This window comes from Falco rusticolus, chromosome 4, assembly GCF_015220075.1.
Source record: "Falco rusticolus isolate bFalRus1 chromosome 4, bFalRus1.pri, whole genome shotgun sequence".
Classification (NCBI taxonomy): domain Eukaryota; kingdom Metazoa; phylum Chordata; class Aves; order Falconiformes; family Falconidae; genus Falco; species Falco rusticolus.
In genome coordinates, this window is record NC_051190.1 from 93,457,447 (window position 1) to 93,476,330 (window position 18,884).

General features: G+C 43.3%; 1 protein-coding gene across 2 annotated transcripts in view; it reads left to right on the forward strand.

Moving 5' to 3' along the window:
• The window catches only part of BMPER (BMP binding endothelial regulator), a 145,182-nt gene that overhangs the window by 32,467 nt on the left and 93,831 nt on the right, over positions 1 to 18,884 (forward strand). For both annotated transcript variants that reach the window (XM_037387200.1, XM_037387201.1), the window contains exons 4-6: positions 3,943 to 4,025; positions 5,582 to 5,672; positions 6,490 to 6,572. In XM_037387200.1, the coding sequence (XP_037243097.1) occupies positions 3,943 to 4,025; positions 5,582 to 5,672; positions 6,490 to 6,572 (257 nt within the window). The remainder of the gene's footprint in view (positions 1 to 3,942; positions 4,026 to 5,581; positions 5,673 to 6,489; positions 6,573 to 18,884) is intronic.

Genomic DNA, 18,884 nt, shown 5'->3' on the forward strand with positions numbered 1-18,884 from the left:
GCAACTTCCATGGCATATACAACAGTTGACCAACTTAAAAGTATTCAGTGGTTTGGTTTGATTCAGATAAGCAACTTTCAGCTTACTTGTTTATCCAGGACTTATCTGAACTATTTGGCTTGAAGTAGGTAGTAGGAACAAAACCTGCAGCTAACTGAAAGTTAATATGTTACATTAATAAAACACCAACTATTCTTAAAGAAAGAAACAGGAAAGACTAAAAAATTAGGACACACTCCTTGAGTGATATCAATCACCTTAGCTCTGTGAAAATTCATATAGACCACTGCTATTTAACTTCCTTCTGTGTGTAGAAATCTAAAGGTTTTCTTTACAGGGTATATGTCACGGGGTCAAATTTACCTATTAATGTCAAATCTGTTACTTTTCATGTACTCCTTAGAATATTCTCAGGCTTTTTGGATTCCCCTCTTGAAAACCTCCTCTGTAGCCCTTTCTTTTAAAGTTTTCTTTAAAGTGTGTATTCAGGCAGAAGTAAGTGGGTGGCATTTGTGACTATGCTAAGCTCTGATCTTTCTTGATTTATTCTTTTCTCCTGCTCTCCCTTTCAAATGGTGGATGGAGACAGTAAGTTAATGTCATAACAATTCCTAAGGGAATTAAAATGGCTTTTAGGAACCTGAAGTATGTTCCGCCATACATCAGGGACTTTGCTGATGCCTTTGGACATGTGATATTCAGTGACTGCTACTTTCCAAACTGAATGTGGTGGACCTTTAACCATGGGCAAGCTAGATCAGCTCAACTGAGTTGGCACATGGAGCGAGGCAGGTTTCACTCAGCTGAGTTTAGGTGAGGCTCGTGAACTTCCATGCTATGAGTAGGTGGGTTAGGAGAGTCCGGGTATATGTTTGTGGGTGTCAGCTGAGAGATTTGTACATTGAAAGTGAGGTTCAGAAAAACTTAGCTGGTATGTGGGCTTTATTTTGTTTCCCTTTTGAAGAGTGAGTGGTGAGTGTAGCTCTGCAGCATCCAGAGGGCAAAGCGTCAGGGCATGCCTCATCAGAGACAGGCTAAAATCTCACCTGGAGATTGTAAAGCCCTTGCTTTCTTGCCCTCTCTTCGGTTTGCCTGATGTTCAGCCTTCCCCCAGCTCTCACCAAGCCTGCTTGCATTACTGGCTAACTCTCCCCTTCCTTTGTGCCGTTTTCCTTAACTGAGCATCTGCTGAAATCCAGCTCCCACCGTGCCTCATGCTGGTGCTTGCATGGTACTGCTCCATCTCCCTTATCCAACTGCTGGCCTGTGCCAAAGCTCAGGAGCGATCTTAGTATTTCCAATGCTTCCACAGACTTCTCCATCGTGCTGTCCATTTCCAAATTTCCCTTTTCTCGCCTGCAAGCTCTCCCTGCTGTGGTTACATCTGGTGTGCTGTCCCCCAGCGCTGGCTACCGGTGACAGAAATGGCTTGTGGGTAGGTGGAGCTGGGCTTCCCCCTTGCTCCCTTGCTGCTTTCCACAGGGGCAATGGCTGGTGCTGCAGGGCAGAGGATTTTGTAGCATACCTCAGTTATGCACCTCAAGGGAGAGCAGTGGTGACTGCACAGATGCACCACCTTCATGCTTTCTTGACCAGACTAATCCTTGAACTGAAAATTTCAGTTTAATGTGCACAGCGATGCATGCAGATTAGCCCAGGGTAATTAGCTTTCTTACAGAGGAAACATTTAAAATGAAAGAACATAATTGGTGAGCAAATATGCAAGGTATTTTGCAGCTGCTAGTTTCCAACATAGCCCTTGATTCTGTATAGTGCTGAAGATACCAGCCCCATCTGGTAAACCACATTTAACATTTATTTGGGTATTTAACAACACAGCTCGTTCCATCTGGAGTGTCCAGCACACATGTAAACTCTTTCTCAGACTGGGACCAGTATGTTAGTATGGCCTTGGCTACTGCAACTTGAGGATGCTAAAACACGTTGAGCAGGCTCTTGACATATATTAGGGTTTGCACTGAGCAGAGAGACTGTGCTACAGGCTTAGCCCGGTGTTTTTCAGAATGGGACTTCAAAATGTATGAAGGGAGTATATGGCTTCGTGCTCGAGTATATGGCTTCATCCTCCTCCCTTGACATGTTGGCCTGTGCATGTCAAGAGCTCCCACAGAACTGTAATATGCTGAGCATCTGAACATTTCTTCATTATTCAGAATTGCTTCATAGGCACTTTGCTACTTAAAAAAAATGCATGCTTTGTGCCTTTCAACATTTGTCAAAGACTGTTATCACAGCCAGCTCTTAGACTACTGACCAACTCTTTAAAAGACATACCTGTTACAGCTTAGGGAAATGAAATGGCCACAGCATCTGCAAAATTTCTCCTGTGTTGCTCTGCATTTAGCTTGGAAAAATTTCTGAATACTGCAGATCCTGAAGTACAGGTCTTCTGTTGTTTAAGATCTGAACTGGAGGCAGTTAACACATTTGTACATGATCTTTATATATCAGGTTTCCTTTACATTTTGGGTTGCATTCAAGATGGTTTTTGTGGGGATTTGAAGTTACTCAGCAGTTCACAGCTGTGACCCTCAAGTTTTCTTGTACAGTGGGCTGAAAGGTTTGCTGTTGTGAGGCTGATAACTTGCATTTGTTTTCAGAAGGGCATAAAGTGTAGCCCAAGGCAGTTCAGGACAGTGCAGCCGACACAGCAGAGAATGACCCAGGGCAGCTGCTGAGGCAGGGTGTGGAAGGAGAGTGGTGCTTGCGGCATTGTTTGACCAATCATAGTTTTCTACTTGGTGACTCTATGTATATGATATTTTTTCAAAGTCTTTGGCAAGACTCCTGTTGATTTCTTGGGCTCTTTGATCAGGCCCATTTTGAATAAAATAGACTAGGAAAAAAAACCTCGAAGCAGTAAATGGAAAATGGGCATTTTTCCTGCAGAAAACTGGGGTATGTGTTCCTTCTAATTTTTTTCCAGAAACACTTTAAGTCGCCAAAGAATTAATTTTTTATTGAAACAATTTTGCATTAATAAACTAACTCTTTTAAAACAAGTATTTTATTTCTGCTTAATATGTCTTTTGTAGTTTTGTTTTTCCCATGAGTTATGCTTCTCGTTTTGTTCCTTTTTGCTTTTCCCTTTTGCAAGATACCAGAAAACAACTAAAGAATGGGAAGGGAAACTAGTAGGAACATGTAATAAAAAATGTGAAAATTAACGTTTGGGTTTTTGGTTGTTTTCCAAATGGCTCAACGGAACTTCATTTTGCGCAAAAAGTGTGTGCTGATCCTATGCATGGGCAAACCAACCTATTTTTCTGTGTACAAAGCTGTCATATAGCACACAAAGATACATAAAGCCAACCTGTGGGACTCTAATATGTCCTGCTCAGAGCTTCACCACCCACACAGAAGAGCTTGATGGCTTTTAGTTTATGTGGATGTTGATCTCTTCTGTCATGAAAGTGAAAAGGTATAAAGGAGGGGTAGCTCTGCCAATGTCACTTGGTCCATGCCAAGCTGTGCTGGCTGAGAGCTGTCCTGGGGGTTTTGGTTAATGGGTGAGGATAGCATGGCCAGGCTGGATGATGAATGTTTGCAGCTTTTCTCTTACCGTTTCTCCTCCCTCCCTTCACTCCAGTGCATGAGTGGCTGAGTGGCTCCTGAACAGGCTGCGGAATAAGCATCGACATCCATTTTTAGTTAAATTGTTACTGATTCAGGTTTGTCTTGAGCGGTGGTAGTAAGGAGTTTGGCCAACCATGCATCAGCAGCAGATGTCTGGGGTAGTGATGGTGCCAGCCCTCCCAGGACATGGTCCTTCAGGTCTGTTCCAGCTCCCAGCTCTACCTCTTCCCTTAACGGGGGGAAGAGGATGGGTTGTATTTGGCGTGGTGCTTTGTGATCCTCAGCAGCAGCCTCCCTCAAGATCATTGCGTTCGGCTGAGCTGACCAACTTGTCTCTTCCTCTAGATTGCAGTTTTGGAGGAAACACGTACAACAGCTCCATGAAATGGCACCTCCCTAGTAACCCCTGTGTTACATACCAGTGCCAGGTAAGGCTGTCATCAGCGTCGCGCTAATTGAGTTGTGAGCTTTACTCATGAAATTCTGAGCCTTGTTTTATCCAATTCAAATCAGCTGAAACATTTTATACCCAAAGCACAATAGGGACCTTGCATTTAAAGTAGTTTGAATCCACTCAGACGTGGCCAGCTATAACCAGACATTCAGAAGGGTAGGTGTTATCTGGCTTGAGTACTGTGATACTGAGAGATTGCTGAAGGAGGGGTACGCAGCCATGCCATTTCATGCTGCCTTGACCTTGAAATAAGTCCTCCTTTTTTTCAGCATGCTAAGCCTTTTGTGAGATACAAACTATTACTGTAATAATCAGACACTTATGTGTGTATGTGTCCACAGGTTTTACCTGGGATGTTCTTTAAGAGAAACCCACAACCATATCTTCTTTTCCTAGGCTCCTGTGCTGTTACCACTGTGGTATTTTTGGTAGTTTGCCTGTTTGCAACCACAACGTTTGCAAGATTGTCCATTTTCAGGCACAAACCAAGTAATTACATAAGGAATTTTAGGTTCTGTCTGTGAACAGGTCTGCCATTTTTGCTGACAGTTGGATCCGGTTTTAGTAATAACACTCAGGCAGCTACTAAGAATTGCAGCTGTTGGAAAGAGGAGAGATGGATGAGTATGAAGACCTGCTACAAACAGGAGAAAAGAGGTTCAAGATTTTTTCTGTGATACTTCTGTTCTATGAAATTCACCTGCATTTTTAAAGTAAACTACGCAGAATGAAGTTGTAGCAGCAGTACTCTGTATCCTTGCACTTAATGAAAAGATACAATGTGAATTTAGATACTCTTATTGCTACTAGCTACTCATGGAATGAGCAATTCTTTATTGCCTGCTTCAGTGTCTAAATGCAGTACTGGGTGATCCTCTTTACCTTAGATCCACACATTTGAAACCAGGTTTCCCCGTCCTTCAACTGCAAAGCTGCAAGCATTAAAAAAAAAAAAAAAAAAAAAAAAAAAAAGAAAAAGTAACAGCCTTTTGTGCACAGAACCTCACACCCAGATTTGTTCAGGAGGACTCTTGACTTCTGGGACAAGAAGTACAGGAAATGTTAATTTACTAATACTTATCAGGCAAAGCATCAAAGATAAGTGTCTCCCCTCTACAGAACAAGATGCTTTTATCTGCTTTCTAAGTCTTTTTTTTTCCTCCAATGGGAAAAGGACAAGAATGCCTCACGACCTGCCTGTTTTCACCAGAGCCACATGGCAGATTACTGAGCCTAAGAATTCCTGATAAAGAAGGATTCCTTTTCCTAAGAAGGTGCTTGGTTTGTTACCTGATGCATTTTAAGGCAAAGCCTGTGTCTGGAGTCAGGGAGACTCAAGTGGATCTTTTGACTGTGGATTAACCTGAATTCTGATAGCAGGCAGCAGGTACAGACAGAAAAGATGTTTTGAAATCCAGTGCTCCACACCATGTGCCGGGCTTTAATTGCACTGCTAGTAATTGTGGATTTTTGCCTGTTAAAGCAACCACAACGCTAACAACGAACATGTCTGATCTGCATCTTTTTCAGGAAGGAGTGATAGTAGAGTCGGAGGTACAGTGCGTTGTTCATTGCAAAAACCCTTCCAAACTCACAGGAATGTGTTGTCCTGTGTGTCCAGGTGAGATTTCATGGGAAGATGCTGTTCCATATGTGCAACTGTATTTCTGATGATAAATATCATTACCTGGGAGGTTGCCTCTAACTTCTCCGTTATGCTTGACAAGTTACTAAAATGGGGGCCAGTGGCTCACAATGTACCAAATGACAGAAGAAGAGAGTGCTTAATATTTTTTAGTAGAGGGCATGCAGACTAGGGGATTCATGGGCAATAGCCTGTGATGATATCCACAGATGTATTTACATAATTTTTCAGAGGTTCTGTCAGCTCCTTTTGCCCGGCTGATGACTGGGATTTTGTTAGAAGGGGAAGTATAAGGGTAATCCTGAAAAAAAATTAAAGAGAATCATTTCTGGAAGGGGAGTGGGAATAGGTTACCTTTGTGAAGCATGGTAGCAAACTAACATGATTTTATAGATTAATCTGATTTTTAACAGAGGTTTTGTAAGCAAGCACTGCTCCAGTTGTGATCGAATGGGTTTATTATATTCTAATAGGTTATAATTTTTGCCCACATCTAATATAAACTCAGGGAGTAAGAACGATTAGTAAAAAGCAAACAGCTTGTTGCAAAGCCACTTTTGATGGAAGACCTGGCAGCCTTGACTTCACTAGTGCAAATTTATCTGCTGTAGAAGGATGCTTGCTTTCCCCCAAAAGATACTGAGGGGTTCTCAAGCCTTTGAAGGCTTCCAAAGTGATTTGTATCAGAGAGGATGGTACCATTTACTTTCCATGTTGTCCTATGGTGGGGTGTATTATAGAGAAAAGACAGTCTTCTATCCTGAGCTAAACTTATTCAAATGCTGTTTTCCAGGTTGTATATTTGAAGGGAGACTTTACAATGAAGGAGAAGAATTTAGGCCTGAAGGAAATAAATGTACCAAGTGTTCTTGTATTGTAAGTATTTGCCTTTTGGCATTGCATCTCCCTGTATGAACTTCAAAAGCCACATTATTATTGCCATAACAAAGCAAAAAATATAAGGAATTCAACACTGTTATGCATTCTTCTCTTGGAGTTCAGGTTTCTGTTGAAGATTTCACTGCGCTAATACATTTTATCACTCATATTTTGAATTTAGCACCTTTTCTGTGACTTTACGCTGTAGGCAGAGCAGGTTATTTGAGGGTCAATGTGTTACATTAGAGATGCTTTTTTGTGATGGGATCATGCAAGAAGAGACAGAAAGCTTTTCGGGCTTCATCTATTGATCAACACTACTTATTAGATGTTTCCTTAAACCGATCTTTCACAAGGATTCCTTTCAGCTGTATGCAGCAACGGTCTTTGCTCTGAATTACTGAGTGAAAGGATGAAGGGTAGCCTACTTAGGCTGTACCAGGTGGATGTTGGCTTGATGTTTAATGAAAAGGTCATATCCTGGATTTTATTCTTGACTAGCAACAATAGAGAGAGGAAGTAATAATTGCATCCTTTGGGTAATGAGCACAGGCTTCTCATTCACTTCCATTAAGGCAAAAGATAATGCTGTGTGAGTTGGGGCAGATAACTTGGGCTTCATTGGTGTGATCTGTGAGACTGGTAAAATGCAAAGTTCAAACCACTACTTTTGTTACAATCGATGGGCTGGTTGTCAGCAGATAATGCAAGGCTGGGGAACTCTGCATTTCAGTAGAATGCCAAGAGTTCTGTCAGTACCAGACACAGCTCTCCTGCATCATGAAAATAAAATAAAACAGGGGAGAGAGAAGGGTGGAATTCAAAAATTAATAAGTTTATACACAGACACATATGCACATTTAATGAAACTACTGCAGAGAACTTGGACTGGTTTGTGGGAGAAAAAACCTGGTAATCTGCAAAATTAATTTACGTTAAATCATTACTTCTCCTGTAGAGAATCGGGCTACTCAGGTTGTTCTGTTTCATTTGGTTTTTTAAAGTTTTAATCCTGTAATAGTGAAAATATGCTGTCACTCATGTCACAGAGATATATGCCCTGGGCTTCTGCTCTGCTGAATGCCTCATGTCCCAGGCTGAGGAACATTGCTCCCTTTGTACTTGGTGGGTCCCCCTCTCAGTTCAGCTTCAGCTGCAAAGCAGTAGCTTTATGCTCCAGCTTTCCTTAGTCATGTTCCTCAGGGGAAGGCAGGTCTGAATGGTTGAGAAGTCTGTGGAGACATGCTTGAGTCTTCTCGGGCTGCACTCTGCTCTTTCGTAAGTACTGTACAGATGTTGCCTATTGCCTAGTTGTTGGTGTGCCAATATTTCCTTGATCAACTTTCCTTTGTTCCCTAAACAGCAAAAGCAACTGTGCTGAGAAAAGCATGGGAGGTGGGAGATACTTGAAGAGAGCTATATAAAGAAATATAGGAGTATAGGGTCAGACCTGAGGGTCTTTCCTGGACAGCACACATCAGCAGACCTCGGCTGCAGAGCCCAGTCTTTGGAAAGCTCTCTGGGAGTTCAAGTTTGTGGGATTTTCAGCTCCAAGTGGTGCCTACTAGATACTGTTGAGCTTCTAAAGAATGCAAATTGGGTGTTAAGATGGGTGTTTTTTGTTGTTTTTAACATGCATTGCTTGTGCAAATGAGGAAAAAATGGGCATCTTGGGAGCTGGGGATCCCGGTCTCCATGGAGCAGGCTGGCTGGCTGCGGGGCTTCCCTTGCGCTCCGAAGGGTGGGGGAAGCCAGGGCACAGTTGCATGGGGGCGATGCGCTCAGTCCTTACCTGCTGTGCATCCATTAATATGGTTTCTGCTTAACACCCCTTGTGGTTCTGGTTATTGTCACTGCAAACCGGACCTAACCCACCCAACTGATTTCATGGAGGTCACCCAAACAGCCGTTAGCTAATAACTTTTGGGTTGCTACTGAGCCAGGCAATGCCGGCAGCAGTGAGACAGAGATGAAAGGCCCTGTATTCCATTACCAGTCTCCTAAGCAAGCCGCTCCTTGGGGCGACTAAGATTTCGCGCTGAAAATGAAAATGTATCACCTCTCACTCAATGCATATTGCCTGTCAGGAGCGAACGAGCTGGCTTTTAATGACTCGGTTTCTCTGGGGAGAGGCATTTGTGTAAGGAAGGTGGACGGGATAATAGGGATCTCCTCGCACCCCGGCTGAAACCCAGCTGTCTCGCAGTAATTCATCTGTCTGGCCCATTCCTGCTTTTCGTGATAGGCCAGCAGCCTGTTCTAGAGAAACTTTGGATATTTTCCCTGCCATAAGCACCTACTTAAATGAAGGACTGGCTGCTTTAATCAAGTGTTATTTCTCAGATACTACTTTTATGAGGTCGAGAGTGTGTTTCTGCTTGAACAGTGAGAGCACTTGGCTTACATGTTTCCTTTCCTACAGCCGGCATTAAAATAGTCAGACTGTGATTATCTTAAATGTTTTCATTTTCTCTTTTGATGTAGCACGTTTTGGGGGGAGCAAAAAATACTGGAGGGGGAAGGAAAGCGAGCCAAGGAAGGAGGAGAGGAGGTTTGGCAGGAAAGTGACCTTGCGTGAGAGTGGTAACCATGGAGAAGCTTATCTTTAAATGGTAGTATCCAAACTCATAACTAGCCCCTTTTGACTCACACCGCTGTTACCCAGAGCATGGGCGCTGCGCGTTTTGGCATGTGAGGCATGCGGCGGTACGAGGTACCACCATGCTGAGAGCCAGCAGCGCTATGGAGACGCCGCAGCCCAGGACCTCTCTTCCTCCACACCCCCACGGAAAGAAGGCAAGCAGACCTTCTCAGGAAAGGGTTGGAGGCTGGGTTATGGCATTGCCGGGATGGCCAAGGGCCAGGAGAGGGAAGGGTCGCATGGTCTGTCTGTACTGCAGGGAGGCATGTCATGGGGATGATTGTCAGCAGGGTGTCCACACAAGTTTGGTCCCCAGGCAGCATCGTTTCACAAATGCAACACCGGCTTCTTAGCTGCTCTTCCAAATGAAGCAAATAAACCCCAAATGGCTGGAAGCAGAGCGTGGGGATTCGGGGCCCTTGGAGAGCAGAATTTAAAAGCATCCTCTGCTGGATTTCCTTTGCAACACTGGGGGCTTTTGTACACCACTGCTCGGGCATGCTCAGAGGGACTCAAGAGGCACACAGCTCCTGGTCTGCAGTTATATTTGTGGGTCTGTGAAGGAGATACCTTGTCACTTATGTTCCTGAGAGTTAAGGTGCAAAAACTGCATAATGAAAGTTTTGCATAATGAAAGTTTTGCACAAAGAAAAGGAAATCACACTGAGAAAATCTGTTTCAAAATCAATGAGTAGCAGGCGTTGCAACTGTGATAAGTAATGAGAAACTACATATGTTAGTGTTTTGGACACTGAGGATGGAATTCATCTCGTCTAGGTCCAGCCAGTCAGAAGTAATGTGTCTGGTCTGAACTACTTACTGGAGCTCCTTTTCAGTTAATGGAGAGAGAGAGGTGGGATGGATTACTCTCTGCAGATGCCTATCTTCCTCTGCTAACTACAGGGGGAGTCTGCCCGGCTCCCTAGCCTCTGTGGTGCTGAGGATGGCTGAGGTGGGTCCCGCCTGTGCAGTCAGCAGGGTGATAAAGCACTCTGATACTGCTTTGAAGGCCTAGCTTTAGCAGGTACCACGAGCTGCCGAAATACGTTCCCACCACAACAGGCTGGGGGGCAGATACTCCAGCCTACTGGGAAACTCAGGGGAACACGCATCCTGAGGAAATGTATCCTCAGTGAAGGCTGGTAGCAGAAGCTATGTCCAAATTCAAATTGCCATCCTCAGTGCAGTGCCAAATGCTGATCTTCCCAAATTTCCCTGTACTCCAGCAGCTTTGATTCAGCTCCAAACTGCAGCAGACACTGTCTGCCCCCACTCTGGGGGCTCAGGAATAGAGACGAAGGGTTGTAGTCTGGGGTGAAAAAGCAAAGACTCGGTAGGAGGAGTGTTTGCTTTCTGAAAGTTAGTGGCATAAGTAGAAGTGGTTGGCTTGTGGGTGGATGCAAATGGAAATTAGTAATACTTCAGAAATATGGGATATGGAGGGGTTGTCACTGTGTCTCTTTAAGACACAACCCCTCACCCCACCCCCCACCCCAAATTTTGCCTGCAGATTTTTTGCAAGGCTAGAAAGTCTGATTTTCTGACTAGCCTAATAAAAACACAGTCTTCCAGGCAGGTGAAGAAGTATGGCTGTGCAGGTAGGTGTGGAAGAGCAAGGACTTGGTATGTGCTGAACTTCAGCAATAAAAATAATGCAGCAGAGAGACATAGTGTCCTGTTAGTTATTCTTTCTTTATCTGATTTTCTTCAGACTTAAAAAAACATACCCGCTTCTGTGGAGATGGTGCACTACATGTGCCATGTCTGAAATATTAAATTCCTTTCATTTTGGAAATATCAAAGTTTAAAAAAATATTTTGACATTTTAAAAAAAAATGTTGGTTAGAAAACAAAGTGAGGCTTTTTCTTTCCTCTCATTGACATGCCTAGCCATTTTTAATGTTGGTTTGTTTTTTTTTTATTTCTCCCCAAAAATGAAAAAAAAATCTCAAAACATGTGCCTGTGAAGAAGTTAAAAACAATTTTAATAAAAGTCTTGGAGTAAAGTTAAAAATAAAATCAATCACAGTTTTTCTGAAATACAATTAACTCTGGAATAGCAATGCAAGTGGGCGTAATTCAGAGTAATTATTCAGTGTAAATGATCCGTATTCATAACCACTTCAAATCTCAGACTTTGGAAAGTATCTTTCTGTGGCAAGCTCTCATTTCCTCCCTCTGTGGACATTTGAATTTCATCCTAGATCTTTCCTATCTGCAGAGCATCCTAGCTCACCTAGTCCAAGTGTGTTCCCAGCTCATGCTGCAGAAACCCTTTCTCACACTTTTACTTTTGGTGAGGATCAAAGGGGTCTTTCTATGCAGCAAAAGACTGCCCAGTTCGGGCACCTTTCCAGGGGAGCAGAGAGATGACTCTTTAAGCGTCATGGGTCCAGAACATGCAGCATCTTTCTCATATCCCTTCCTTCCTAAGCACCTTTTGCTCACCCCTCCTACCCTTCAGGGTTCGGTTCAGATTTGCTTTCCATGCATCAGCATAGCCCGTGCTCCTCTGGCCCTGCAGTCAGAGGGGTCTGCGCCAGCTGTGCTTCCTTCTCCTCCATCGTTCCGCAGAGGTAGTGCTACCCAGTTGTTTTTATTTCTGAGAAGGCATCTATGGCACCCAGTCAATGTATGAGTGCCTGTTGTGCTTCATATCATAAGGACATGTATTTCTGTCCCCAAGAGAAGAGAACATGGAAGAAGAATGTGAAGAAAGATAAAAGTGGGATTTGGCAGATTTCTGTGGGGAATTTTTCCTGCTGGAAAGGGAGGGTGGAAATGCCGAGGAATTGGAGGAAGGAGCTCTGCCTTTATAAGGCTCTTGTTTAGGCAGCGACTGTCTTTCTGGTTTGATGATCCAAGACAGCATTGTGATAATTAATGAATTAAGCAATACTAGAAGCCGTGAAAGACTTAAAACTTCCTGGGTACCTGAAGGGCCTTAAGTAAATGCTGATAAACACCACCCCGACTGTGTGTTGCATGAGCAACCTCTTGTGTACAGAGAAAAAGTGTCCAGGACTTTCTATCATTTAAAAGAAATGAATGCACAGAGCAGGATCTATTTTGCATTCCTAAAGCATATAAAGAAAAAAATAGTGCAGATCGACCACATTTAAATGGTGATAATAAAGGCTTATACCTTGAGTGTAGGTTGCTGTCACTTTTGAGAGGAAAGGAACAGAGCTTATGCTGTCAGGTGTCTGTCCTCTGTTGCGTTAAACTTTCCCTAATTAACAGGCTGAGATTGATTGTTCTTATTGACAAAGAAGAATTAAGTACACAGAGCTTTAACAATAAAGGAGAGCAGTTAAAAGGCAGCCGCTGATGAGGGGACTATTTTTATTGGCGTTGGGCTGCAATGAAGACTACAAAATTCTCTGCTGTAACTCACTCCTTGCAAAGGCAAGTAACTGTCTTGGAGGGAAAACAAAGAACCTGGTTAAAGTAAGCAAACAAATAAACAAAAAAAGGACCTGCTGGCCAGCAGGGGATGAAAGGGTTGCACGTGGTTTCCGAAGCGCCCTGCCAAGACAAAGGTTTTATGTGAGAAATGTCTGTAGCACTTCTGGTAAGTGGCTTCAAATGGGAATGCGTGTGGCATCTCGTGGGAACGCTTGTGTGCAGAATTGATTTGGGTCTAAAAGATTCCCACAAGTGGTGGTAGGAAGCAGTAAAAGCAATAGCTTGTCAATTAACAGGGCTTTTGTTTGCCAAATATTTTATGGGGAGTCCGAGACCCTTCTGGCTGGTGTTACAATGAAGGAAAGGCTGAGAAGAGGAGGAGTGCTTGGCTTTCATGTTTGTCACCCTTTGGGTTTAAATAAACTTGGATGTCACAGGTTTGGGTCTTGTTATCAGGTAACAATGGTTAATGATTTTAAACTTGCGCACAGCCCTCTGTGTCCTGAGACAAGATGTTGTAGTATGCACAGGCCTGCTAAATGAATTTACACAGGAGACCTTCATCAACTGCATAACACCTACTGGTTTTCCTTTTTCAAAAGCAAAAAAGAAAAAAATAATTAAAGGTTAGAGAGAATACACTGTTACCTGCAGGTCTTTGGGTTTTGTTTTTTCCCCTCTCTCTTAAGTCTGAGATCACTTTGGATCGTGCATTTTTTTAGTTAATTGTTCTGAGCTGTCGACTTTGTTCATATTGAATGTCTTTTGTAGAAGACGTAAAGTGAAACTTGGGATCATCAAATCTGAATTGCTGTTGAGCTCTCGTGTGATTGCCAAATTCCATCTTGACTCACTATCAGTCTGCCTAAATTCTCCTTGCTCTTTCCACTGCATCCTACAGCTTCACTTTTGTTTTCTGCCCTGGAAGCATTTTGTGTGTTGATAAGGTAGCAAGTTTCCAACCCTGCCTGATAAACTGTTCTCCAGCTGGCATATGTGATGAATTAACATTTCTTGCAACAAACCAGTCATATAGAAAGGCTAGTCAAAGCTCCTTGGATTCCATCAACTTTTAAAATGTTAATGAACATAGTTATTACTTTTGTTGCCTTATTTAATGATGAGAGACAAGCACATTGGATAGTCAAGGGGAGGAAAAAAATACCCAGCAAATTATTTTCAGGACTGTGACAGGCTGTAACTTTTCTATACAAGCCATCCTCTTAGGCTGAGTGCAGGATAGGCAGGATAATTCTTTGGCTGTCAAAATAGACATGGGAAACAGAAAAGGGGGGAAATAAGTACTTTGAGACATGACAGTGATTTACTTATTCTGCCTTTAAGCTGTCAGAAATAAAATTTGACTAGGAGCCAAACTATCATAACATCTTTGGCACTCTTCTGTGGGTACATCAACCTGAAGGAAAGCTGCAGAAATCCTTGCGGGCAACTTGGGGCTGGGGTCAGCAGTGGGATGAAAGCTTCCAGCTTGTACTGTAGGTGCTTGAATACGGAAGGTGAGTCCTTAAAAAAGCAAAAAGCTTTCTAACTCTAGTGATAGAAATTGCCTGGATGTCTTAACTTTCTCCCAGGAAGTCACACTCCCATGGTACCTAAACTTCTGTCCCAAACATGACTGGAACACCATTGAACATGACAATCCTGAGCTTCATTGAAAACCAAAGAAGTTTTCAGCTCTCTGCCAGAAGCTTTGTAACGAAGCCTTGAGATTTTCTTCAGAATGCAGATGTGTGTGGGGGTTGGTTTGGTTTGGTTTGGTTTTTTAAACTGGAGTTTAGAGGCATTACTCAATATTTTGTGCTCTAATCATTGAAATGGAAATTTCTTTATCGCCTCTACTTGGGTGTCAGAGCCAATGCAATTGAAAGTGCAAAGTCCAGATTTCCAGCAGGCTCAGATCTGATGTTTGAGGCGTCTAAGCCCAAAAGGATTTGAGTGGCTCGCATGCTTTGTCTGGTTTCTTTTCCCTTTTTTCTTTCTCCAGAACACAGCACCAGGAGAGTAGAACAGAAGCTAATGTGCCAATAGTGTCTTTCTTCACAGGAAGAAGCAGAGCTGGCCTCAGCACTGAGAGCATAGCAATGAGGAGAGTCTTGTTCCTTTTACTATCCTCTGCTTTGCACCCAAGTATTCAACATGCTGAGTAAAAATTTGAAAATGAGAAAATAATTAATTCCAAGCAGTCTAAGGATTTTGTGCTTTTCAGCACTCCGTCTGCTCTCTTCCTCCCTCTCCTAGTTGCAGCATAACTTTCCTTCCCCTGGATGCAGCTGAATAGCAATTCTTCCTCACAATCCCAGTTGCTGATGCACTATTTATTCTTTCAGCAGGCAGCTGAACTGCCCTGCTCTCTGTCTTTTGAGGTCAGGGATTTTTTTTAATTCCCCAAGGTTCCTGCAATTACCATTCCTCCCCCATCTAGGTTTTTTAGTGCTGCACTTAAGCAAGTATGGGTATGTACAGGGCATCATGCAAGGAGGGAAAATCCTATGTTTATTATATCTTCTACTACCTGCTGCTCTTTGTAGTTGACGCGCACACGTAATGTCTCTTATGCATAGTACTTGGCCGGCATCTGCTACTATGACTTTGTCTTTGTGACTGTGAACCTGATTCTAACGCAGTGAGTATTTTATGAAGTAGCTAAAAGGGAATAGGACCCATAAAAGTTGACACCTGGTGGAAAGCAAGCCAGGGAGGCATTTTCTTTCCCTGTGGTGTTGTTACATTCCTTGTGGTCAGCAGTAATAGCTCTGCCTCTTGAAGTATGGGCTGTGGGGTTTTGTGCCATGTTCAAATGGACATCGCTCGAAGCTTTAGCATTTATGGTGTTTGGAGGACACGTTCTCACTTCCTGAGTATTTAGTAGAGCAGAGGTAACAGCAAGCAATTATATGAAATGAGAAGAAAGTTACAGGCTGATTTGAGGGCTGAGGGGCATGGAGGGGGAAGAAACATGCCTGTACATCAACAGAAATATCGTCAACCTGTGTAGCATGCTTGCTGTTGTTCCCCTGAGACTGTTTTTGCAGTATTTCTCTGAGTCAGATAGGAGGCTAATAAGGATACTATTAATACGCCTAATGACCGAAAGTACTTTTTGCAGCTGTCATGAGCGCCTTTGTTTCTATTTCTAAATACCTTATGTGGCTGCCTCTCATTGCTGTCAGTCTCTGGGAAATCCTTTATCTCAAACTTTCTTCAGTCTTATGGGAAGAGAAGGTGGCAAAGTTCCCAAAGCAGACATGGATTTTGCTTGCTTGTTCCCTGATGCTGCTCTTCAGGCTTTAGTGAGAAGCCCAGTATGCTCCGATTACAATGCATTTTTGATTCCTTGTCTAATATTTAATGTGGGGCAATGGGTTTCAAACAGAGAGGATGCTCCCTTCCCAGGATGTGACGAGGTTTAGCAGAGGGGAGCCAAGTCAAGCTCAGGGATTAAGTTTTTTCCTTCATGATGTAGTGGTTGCAAAACAATGTGTAAAGTGCTTGTTGCTCCAGGGGAAGCAAGCAGGGCTCACTGGGACCCTGGAGCTGCTGCAGCAAGGAAAGGTGCCAGCTTGCCCAGGAAAACCCAGGAGTATCCAGGTGGTACAGAGATAAAAATCTGCCATTTCCAGCTCCCCACAAATTCCTTCATCTCTCCTTCATTTTGAACTCTACCTTTTTCTAAATACTGACATTTATTAAAGTGGGGAAGCACACAGAAGACGTGGCCTGCAAGTGGGCAGATGAAAGCAAAGGCAAAACAAGAATAAATAATTTCTGTTATACAGGATTTATACAGTATTTGTGCTCCTGCACGCAAAGTAAGCCAGTTATACTGGGAGTAGGAGTTTTAAAGTCAGTATGACAAAAATAATTTCTCAAATCTTATTTGAAATTCATATCAACTTTTATCAGATGGAAGACTTTCTCTTAGGGGTGATACTTGCCCACAGAAGGAAAACTAAAATAAGATGTAGCATACCACACATGCCCAGTCAGAATAGCCTGAAATATTCATATCTAGAATGTCAACCAGCATATTTGTGGTTTGACTATAGAATAAATACCATTTAATATTGTTAATTAAAAATCATTTAAGCACACAATCCCTGGATTAGCATATAATATTGAATGCATTAAACTCAGCTTCCCCACTTTCCCAATACTGAACAGTAATTTGGATGAAATTCTATAATAGCTTGCAAAATTACTGGTTTAATAAATCAGAATCAATACATTGAAAATGTGTAGGAGTGTGAACAATTTGTCTTCAGCAGCTGGAACACCAGAATGAGGACATGTCAGCCCTATGAAATATTATCAAGATGTTTCTTCCCAGCCTGTTGACAGAAATTTTTATTTTTTTTTTGAGGACTCAGAGTTTCAATGTTTCAGTGTCAAAAGGAAAGCAACGGAAAGAAACAAGATGGAAATTTTCAAACGTGGTAGCTTATGATTGTGGTCTTAGTTTTGACTTTTGGTGCCAAAATCTAAATGGCCTCAGATAAGACAGTGCTGAATATCACCACCTTGTACTTGAGTAAGAAAGTCTTAGCAGCACTGGCTTTGAAACCCTGGCCCTAGGGCAGGAGGTTGGTTTAGCCCTTTTAAACACCATTTCATTTAGACCTGATGTCTCCTCCTTTTTCAAACAATGCCAAACGTAAAAGGTTACAAATATTAAAATGAATGTGGTTTTCTGTGATGAAGCTGAGGTAACTGTATTGATAAAAATGGAATCCAGGAGCTGCGTTGAGTGTTATAAAAATGAGGAACTAATTATGCCCACTGAATAATTTTATCACCTATTGCTAGAGCACTGTCAAAAACAGGAGAGTGCCGTCTTTGGAGAGGGTGATGTGCTGTCTCTAATTTTTGGAAAATAAAGCTGTTTTTCTTGCAATCCCACGCAGCCGCTGCTTTCCTGGCTCAGCCGTGTTCATTTCAGTGGTGTTAGCTCGGGACGGACCGCGTCCTGCATTTGCAATTTACACTGTTGATACTCAAGACCAAATACAGGCAACCTTCGTAGTGACATCTCACGTAATGGCTTGGAGGCTGAATGGAAAATTTAGTCTAAATGGATTTTTTTTTGCCATATTGCAAAAAAAGTGATGTGGTGGTGGTGGGGAGAGATGGTGCTTTTTTCTTCTTTTTTTTCTTTTCTTTTTTCTTTCTTTCTTTTTTCTCTTATTTTTTTCTTTTCTTTTTTTCTTTTCTTCTTTTTTCTTTTTTCTTTCTTTTTTCTCTTTCTTTTTTCTTTTTTATTTTATTTTTATTTTCTTTTTTTTTAAAAAAAAAAAACAAACACAAAACAAAACACCTGGAACGCCCCCAGTGAGACGGGAGAAGTGGTGCCTGGGTGGGTACCTCTATAGGCGCGCGTGTGCGTGCGAGTGTCCCTGGGTGCGGGTACCTCTGCGGGGCCGTGTTTGGGTGCACGCGTGCTCCTGCGGGGCCGTGCGCGCGCGCCCCCGCCCGTCCCCGCGCCGGGTGCGCGGGTGCTGCGCGCTGCTGCCCAGCGCCACCTGGCGGCGGCGGCGGGGATAAGGTCTCCCCGCTCCGTCTTCCCGGCTCTTTTGAAGTTAAACGCTGTGGAGGTAGGTTTGTAACTGCAGACTTTGTAAGAAGACCAGGAGCCACAAAGCGTGGAAGGCGGTGGGAGCGCTAAAACTTCTTCAGGGGACCAGGAACTGCTGCATGGCCGCGCCGAAGGTCGGCAGCTGGCGGGGTTACCTCAGCTGTGCGCCGGTGGGTGCAGCGGGCGTTTGGCCCCCTGCCCCTCAGCCCGGCCCGGGGGCGCTTGCCCACCTGTTTCCAGCAACACATGGGCTGCAGAAAGGGGAATTCAGTGATAAAAAGGGAGAAGTCAACCCCATGTGGAGGTGACGGCACTGAAGGGGCTGTCCCAGAGTTCGGCAGCTCCTAAGCAGGGAAGCAGCCGCTATGACTGCCTGGAGAGCTAATAACAGACGCTTAATGAGCGGCACGTTTGAGATTCCAGCAGCTCCGTTGAGATTCCAGCAGCTCCGTTTCCGCGTGCAGTGACCCCCCAGTTTAAACACAATTCCCTAGAACCTGAATGAGCATGACCCCGTTTTGTGTTTGAGCTGCCTTCCTAGTTGGTGGTGTTACTGGGCATGAAGTTCTATGTATTTATTGAGGCCTTTTACTAGTGCTCCTGTTCTCTGCTTTCGTCTCTCCTCGTAATCCTTTCCCTGGTAATAAAACTCTGGTCAGCAGGGTAAAAC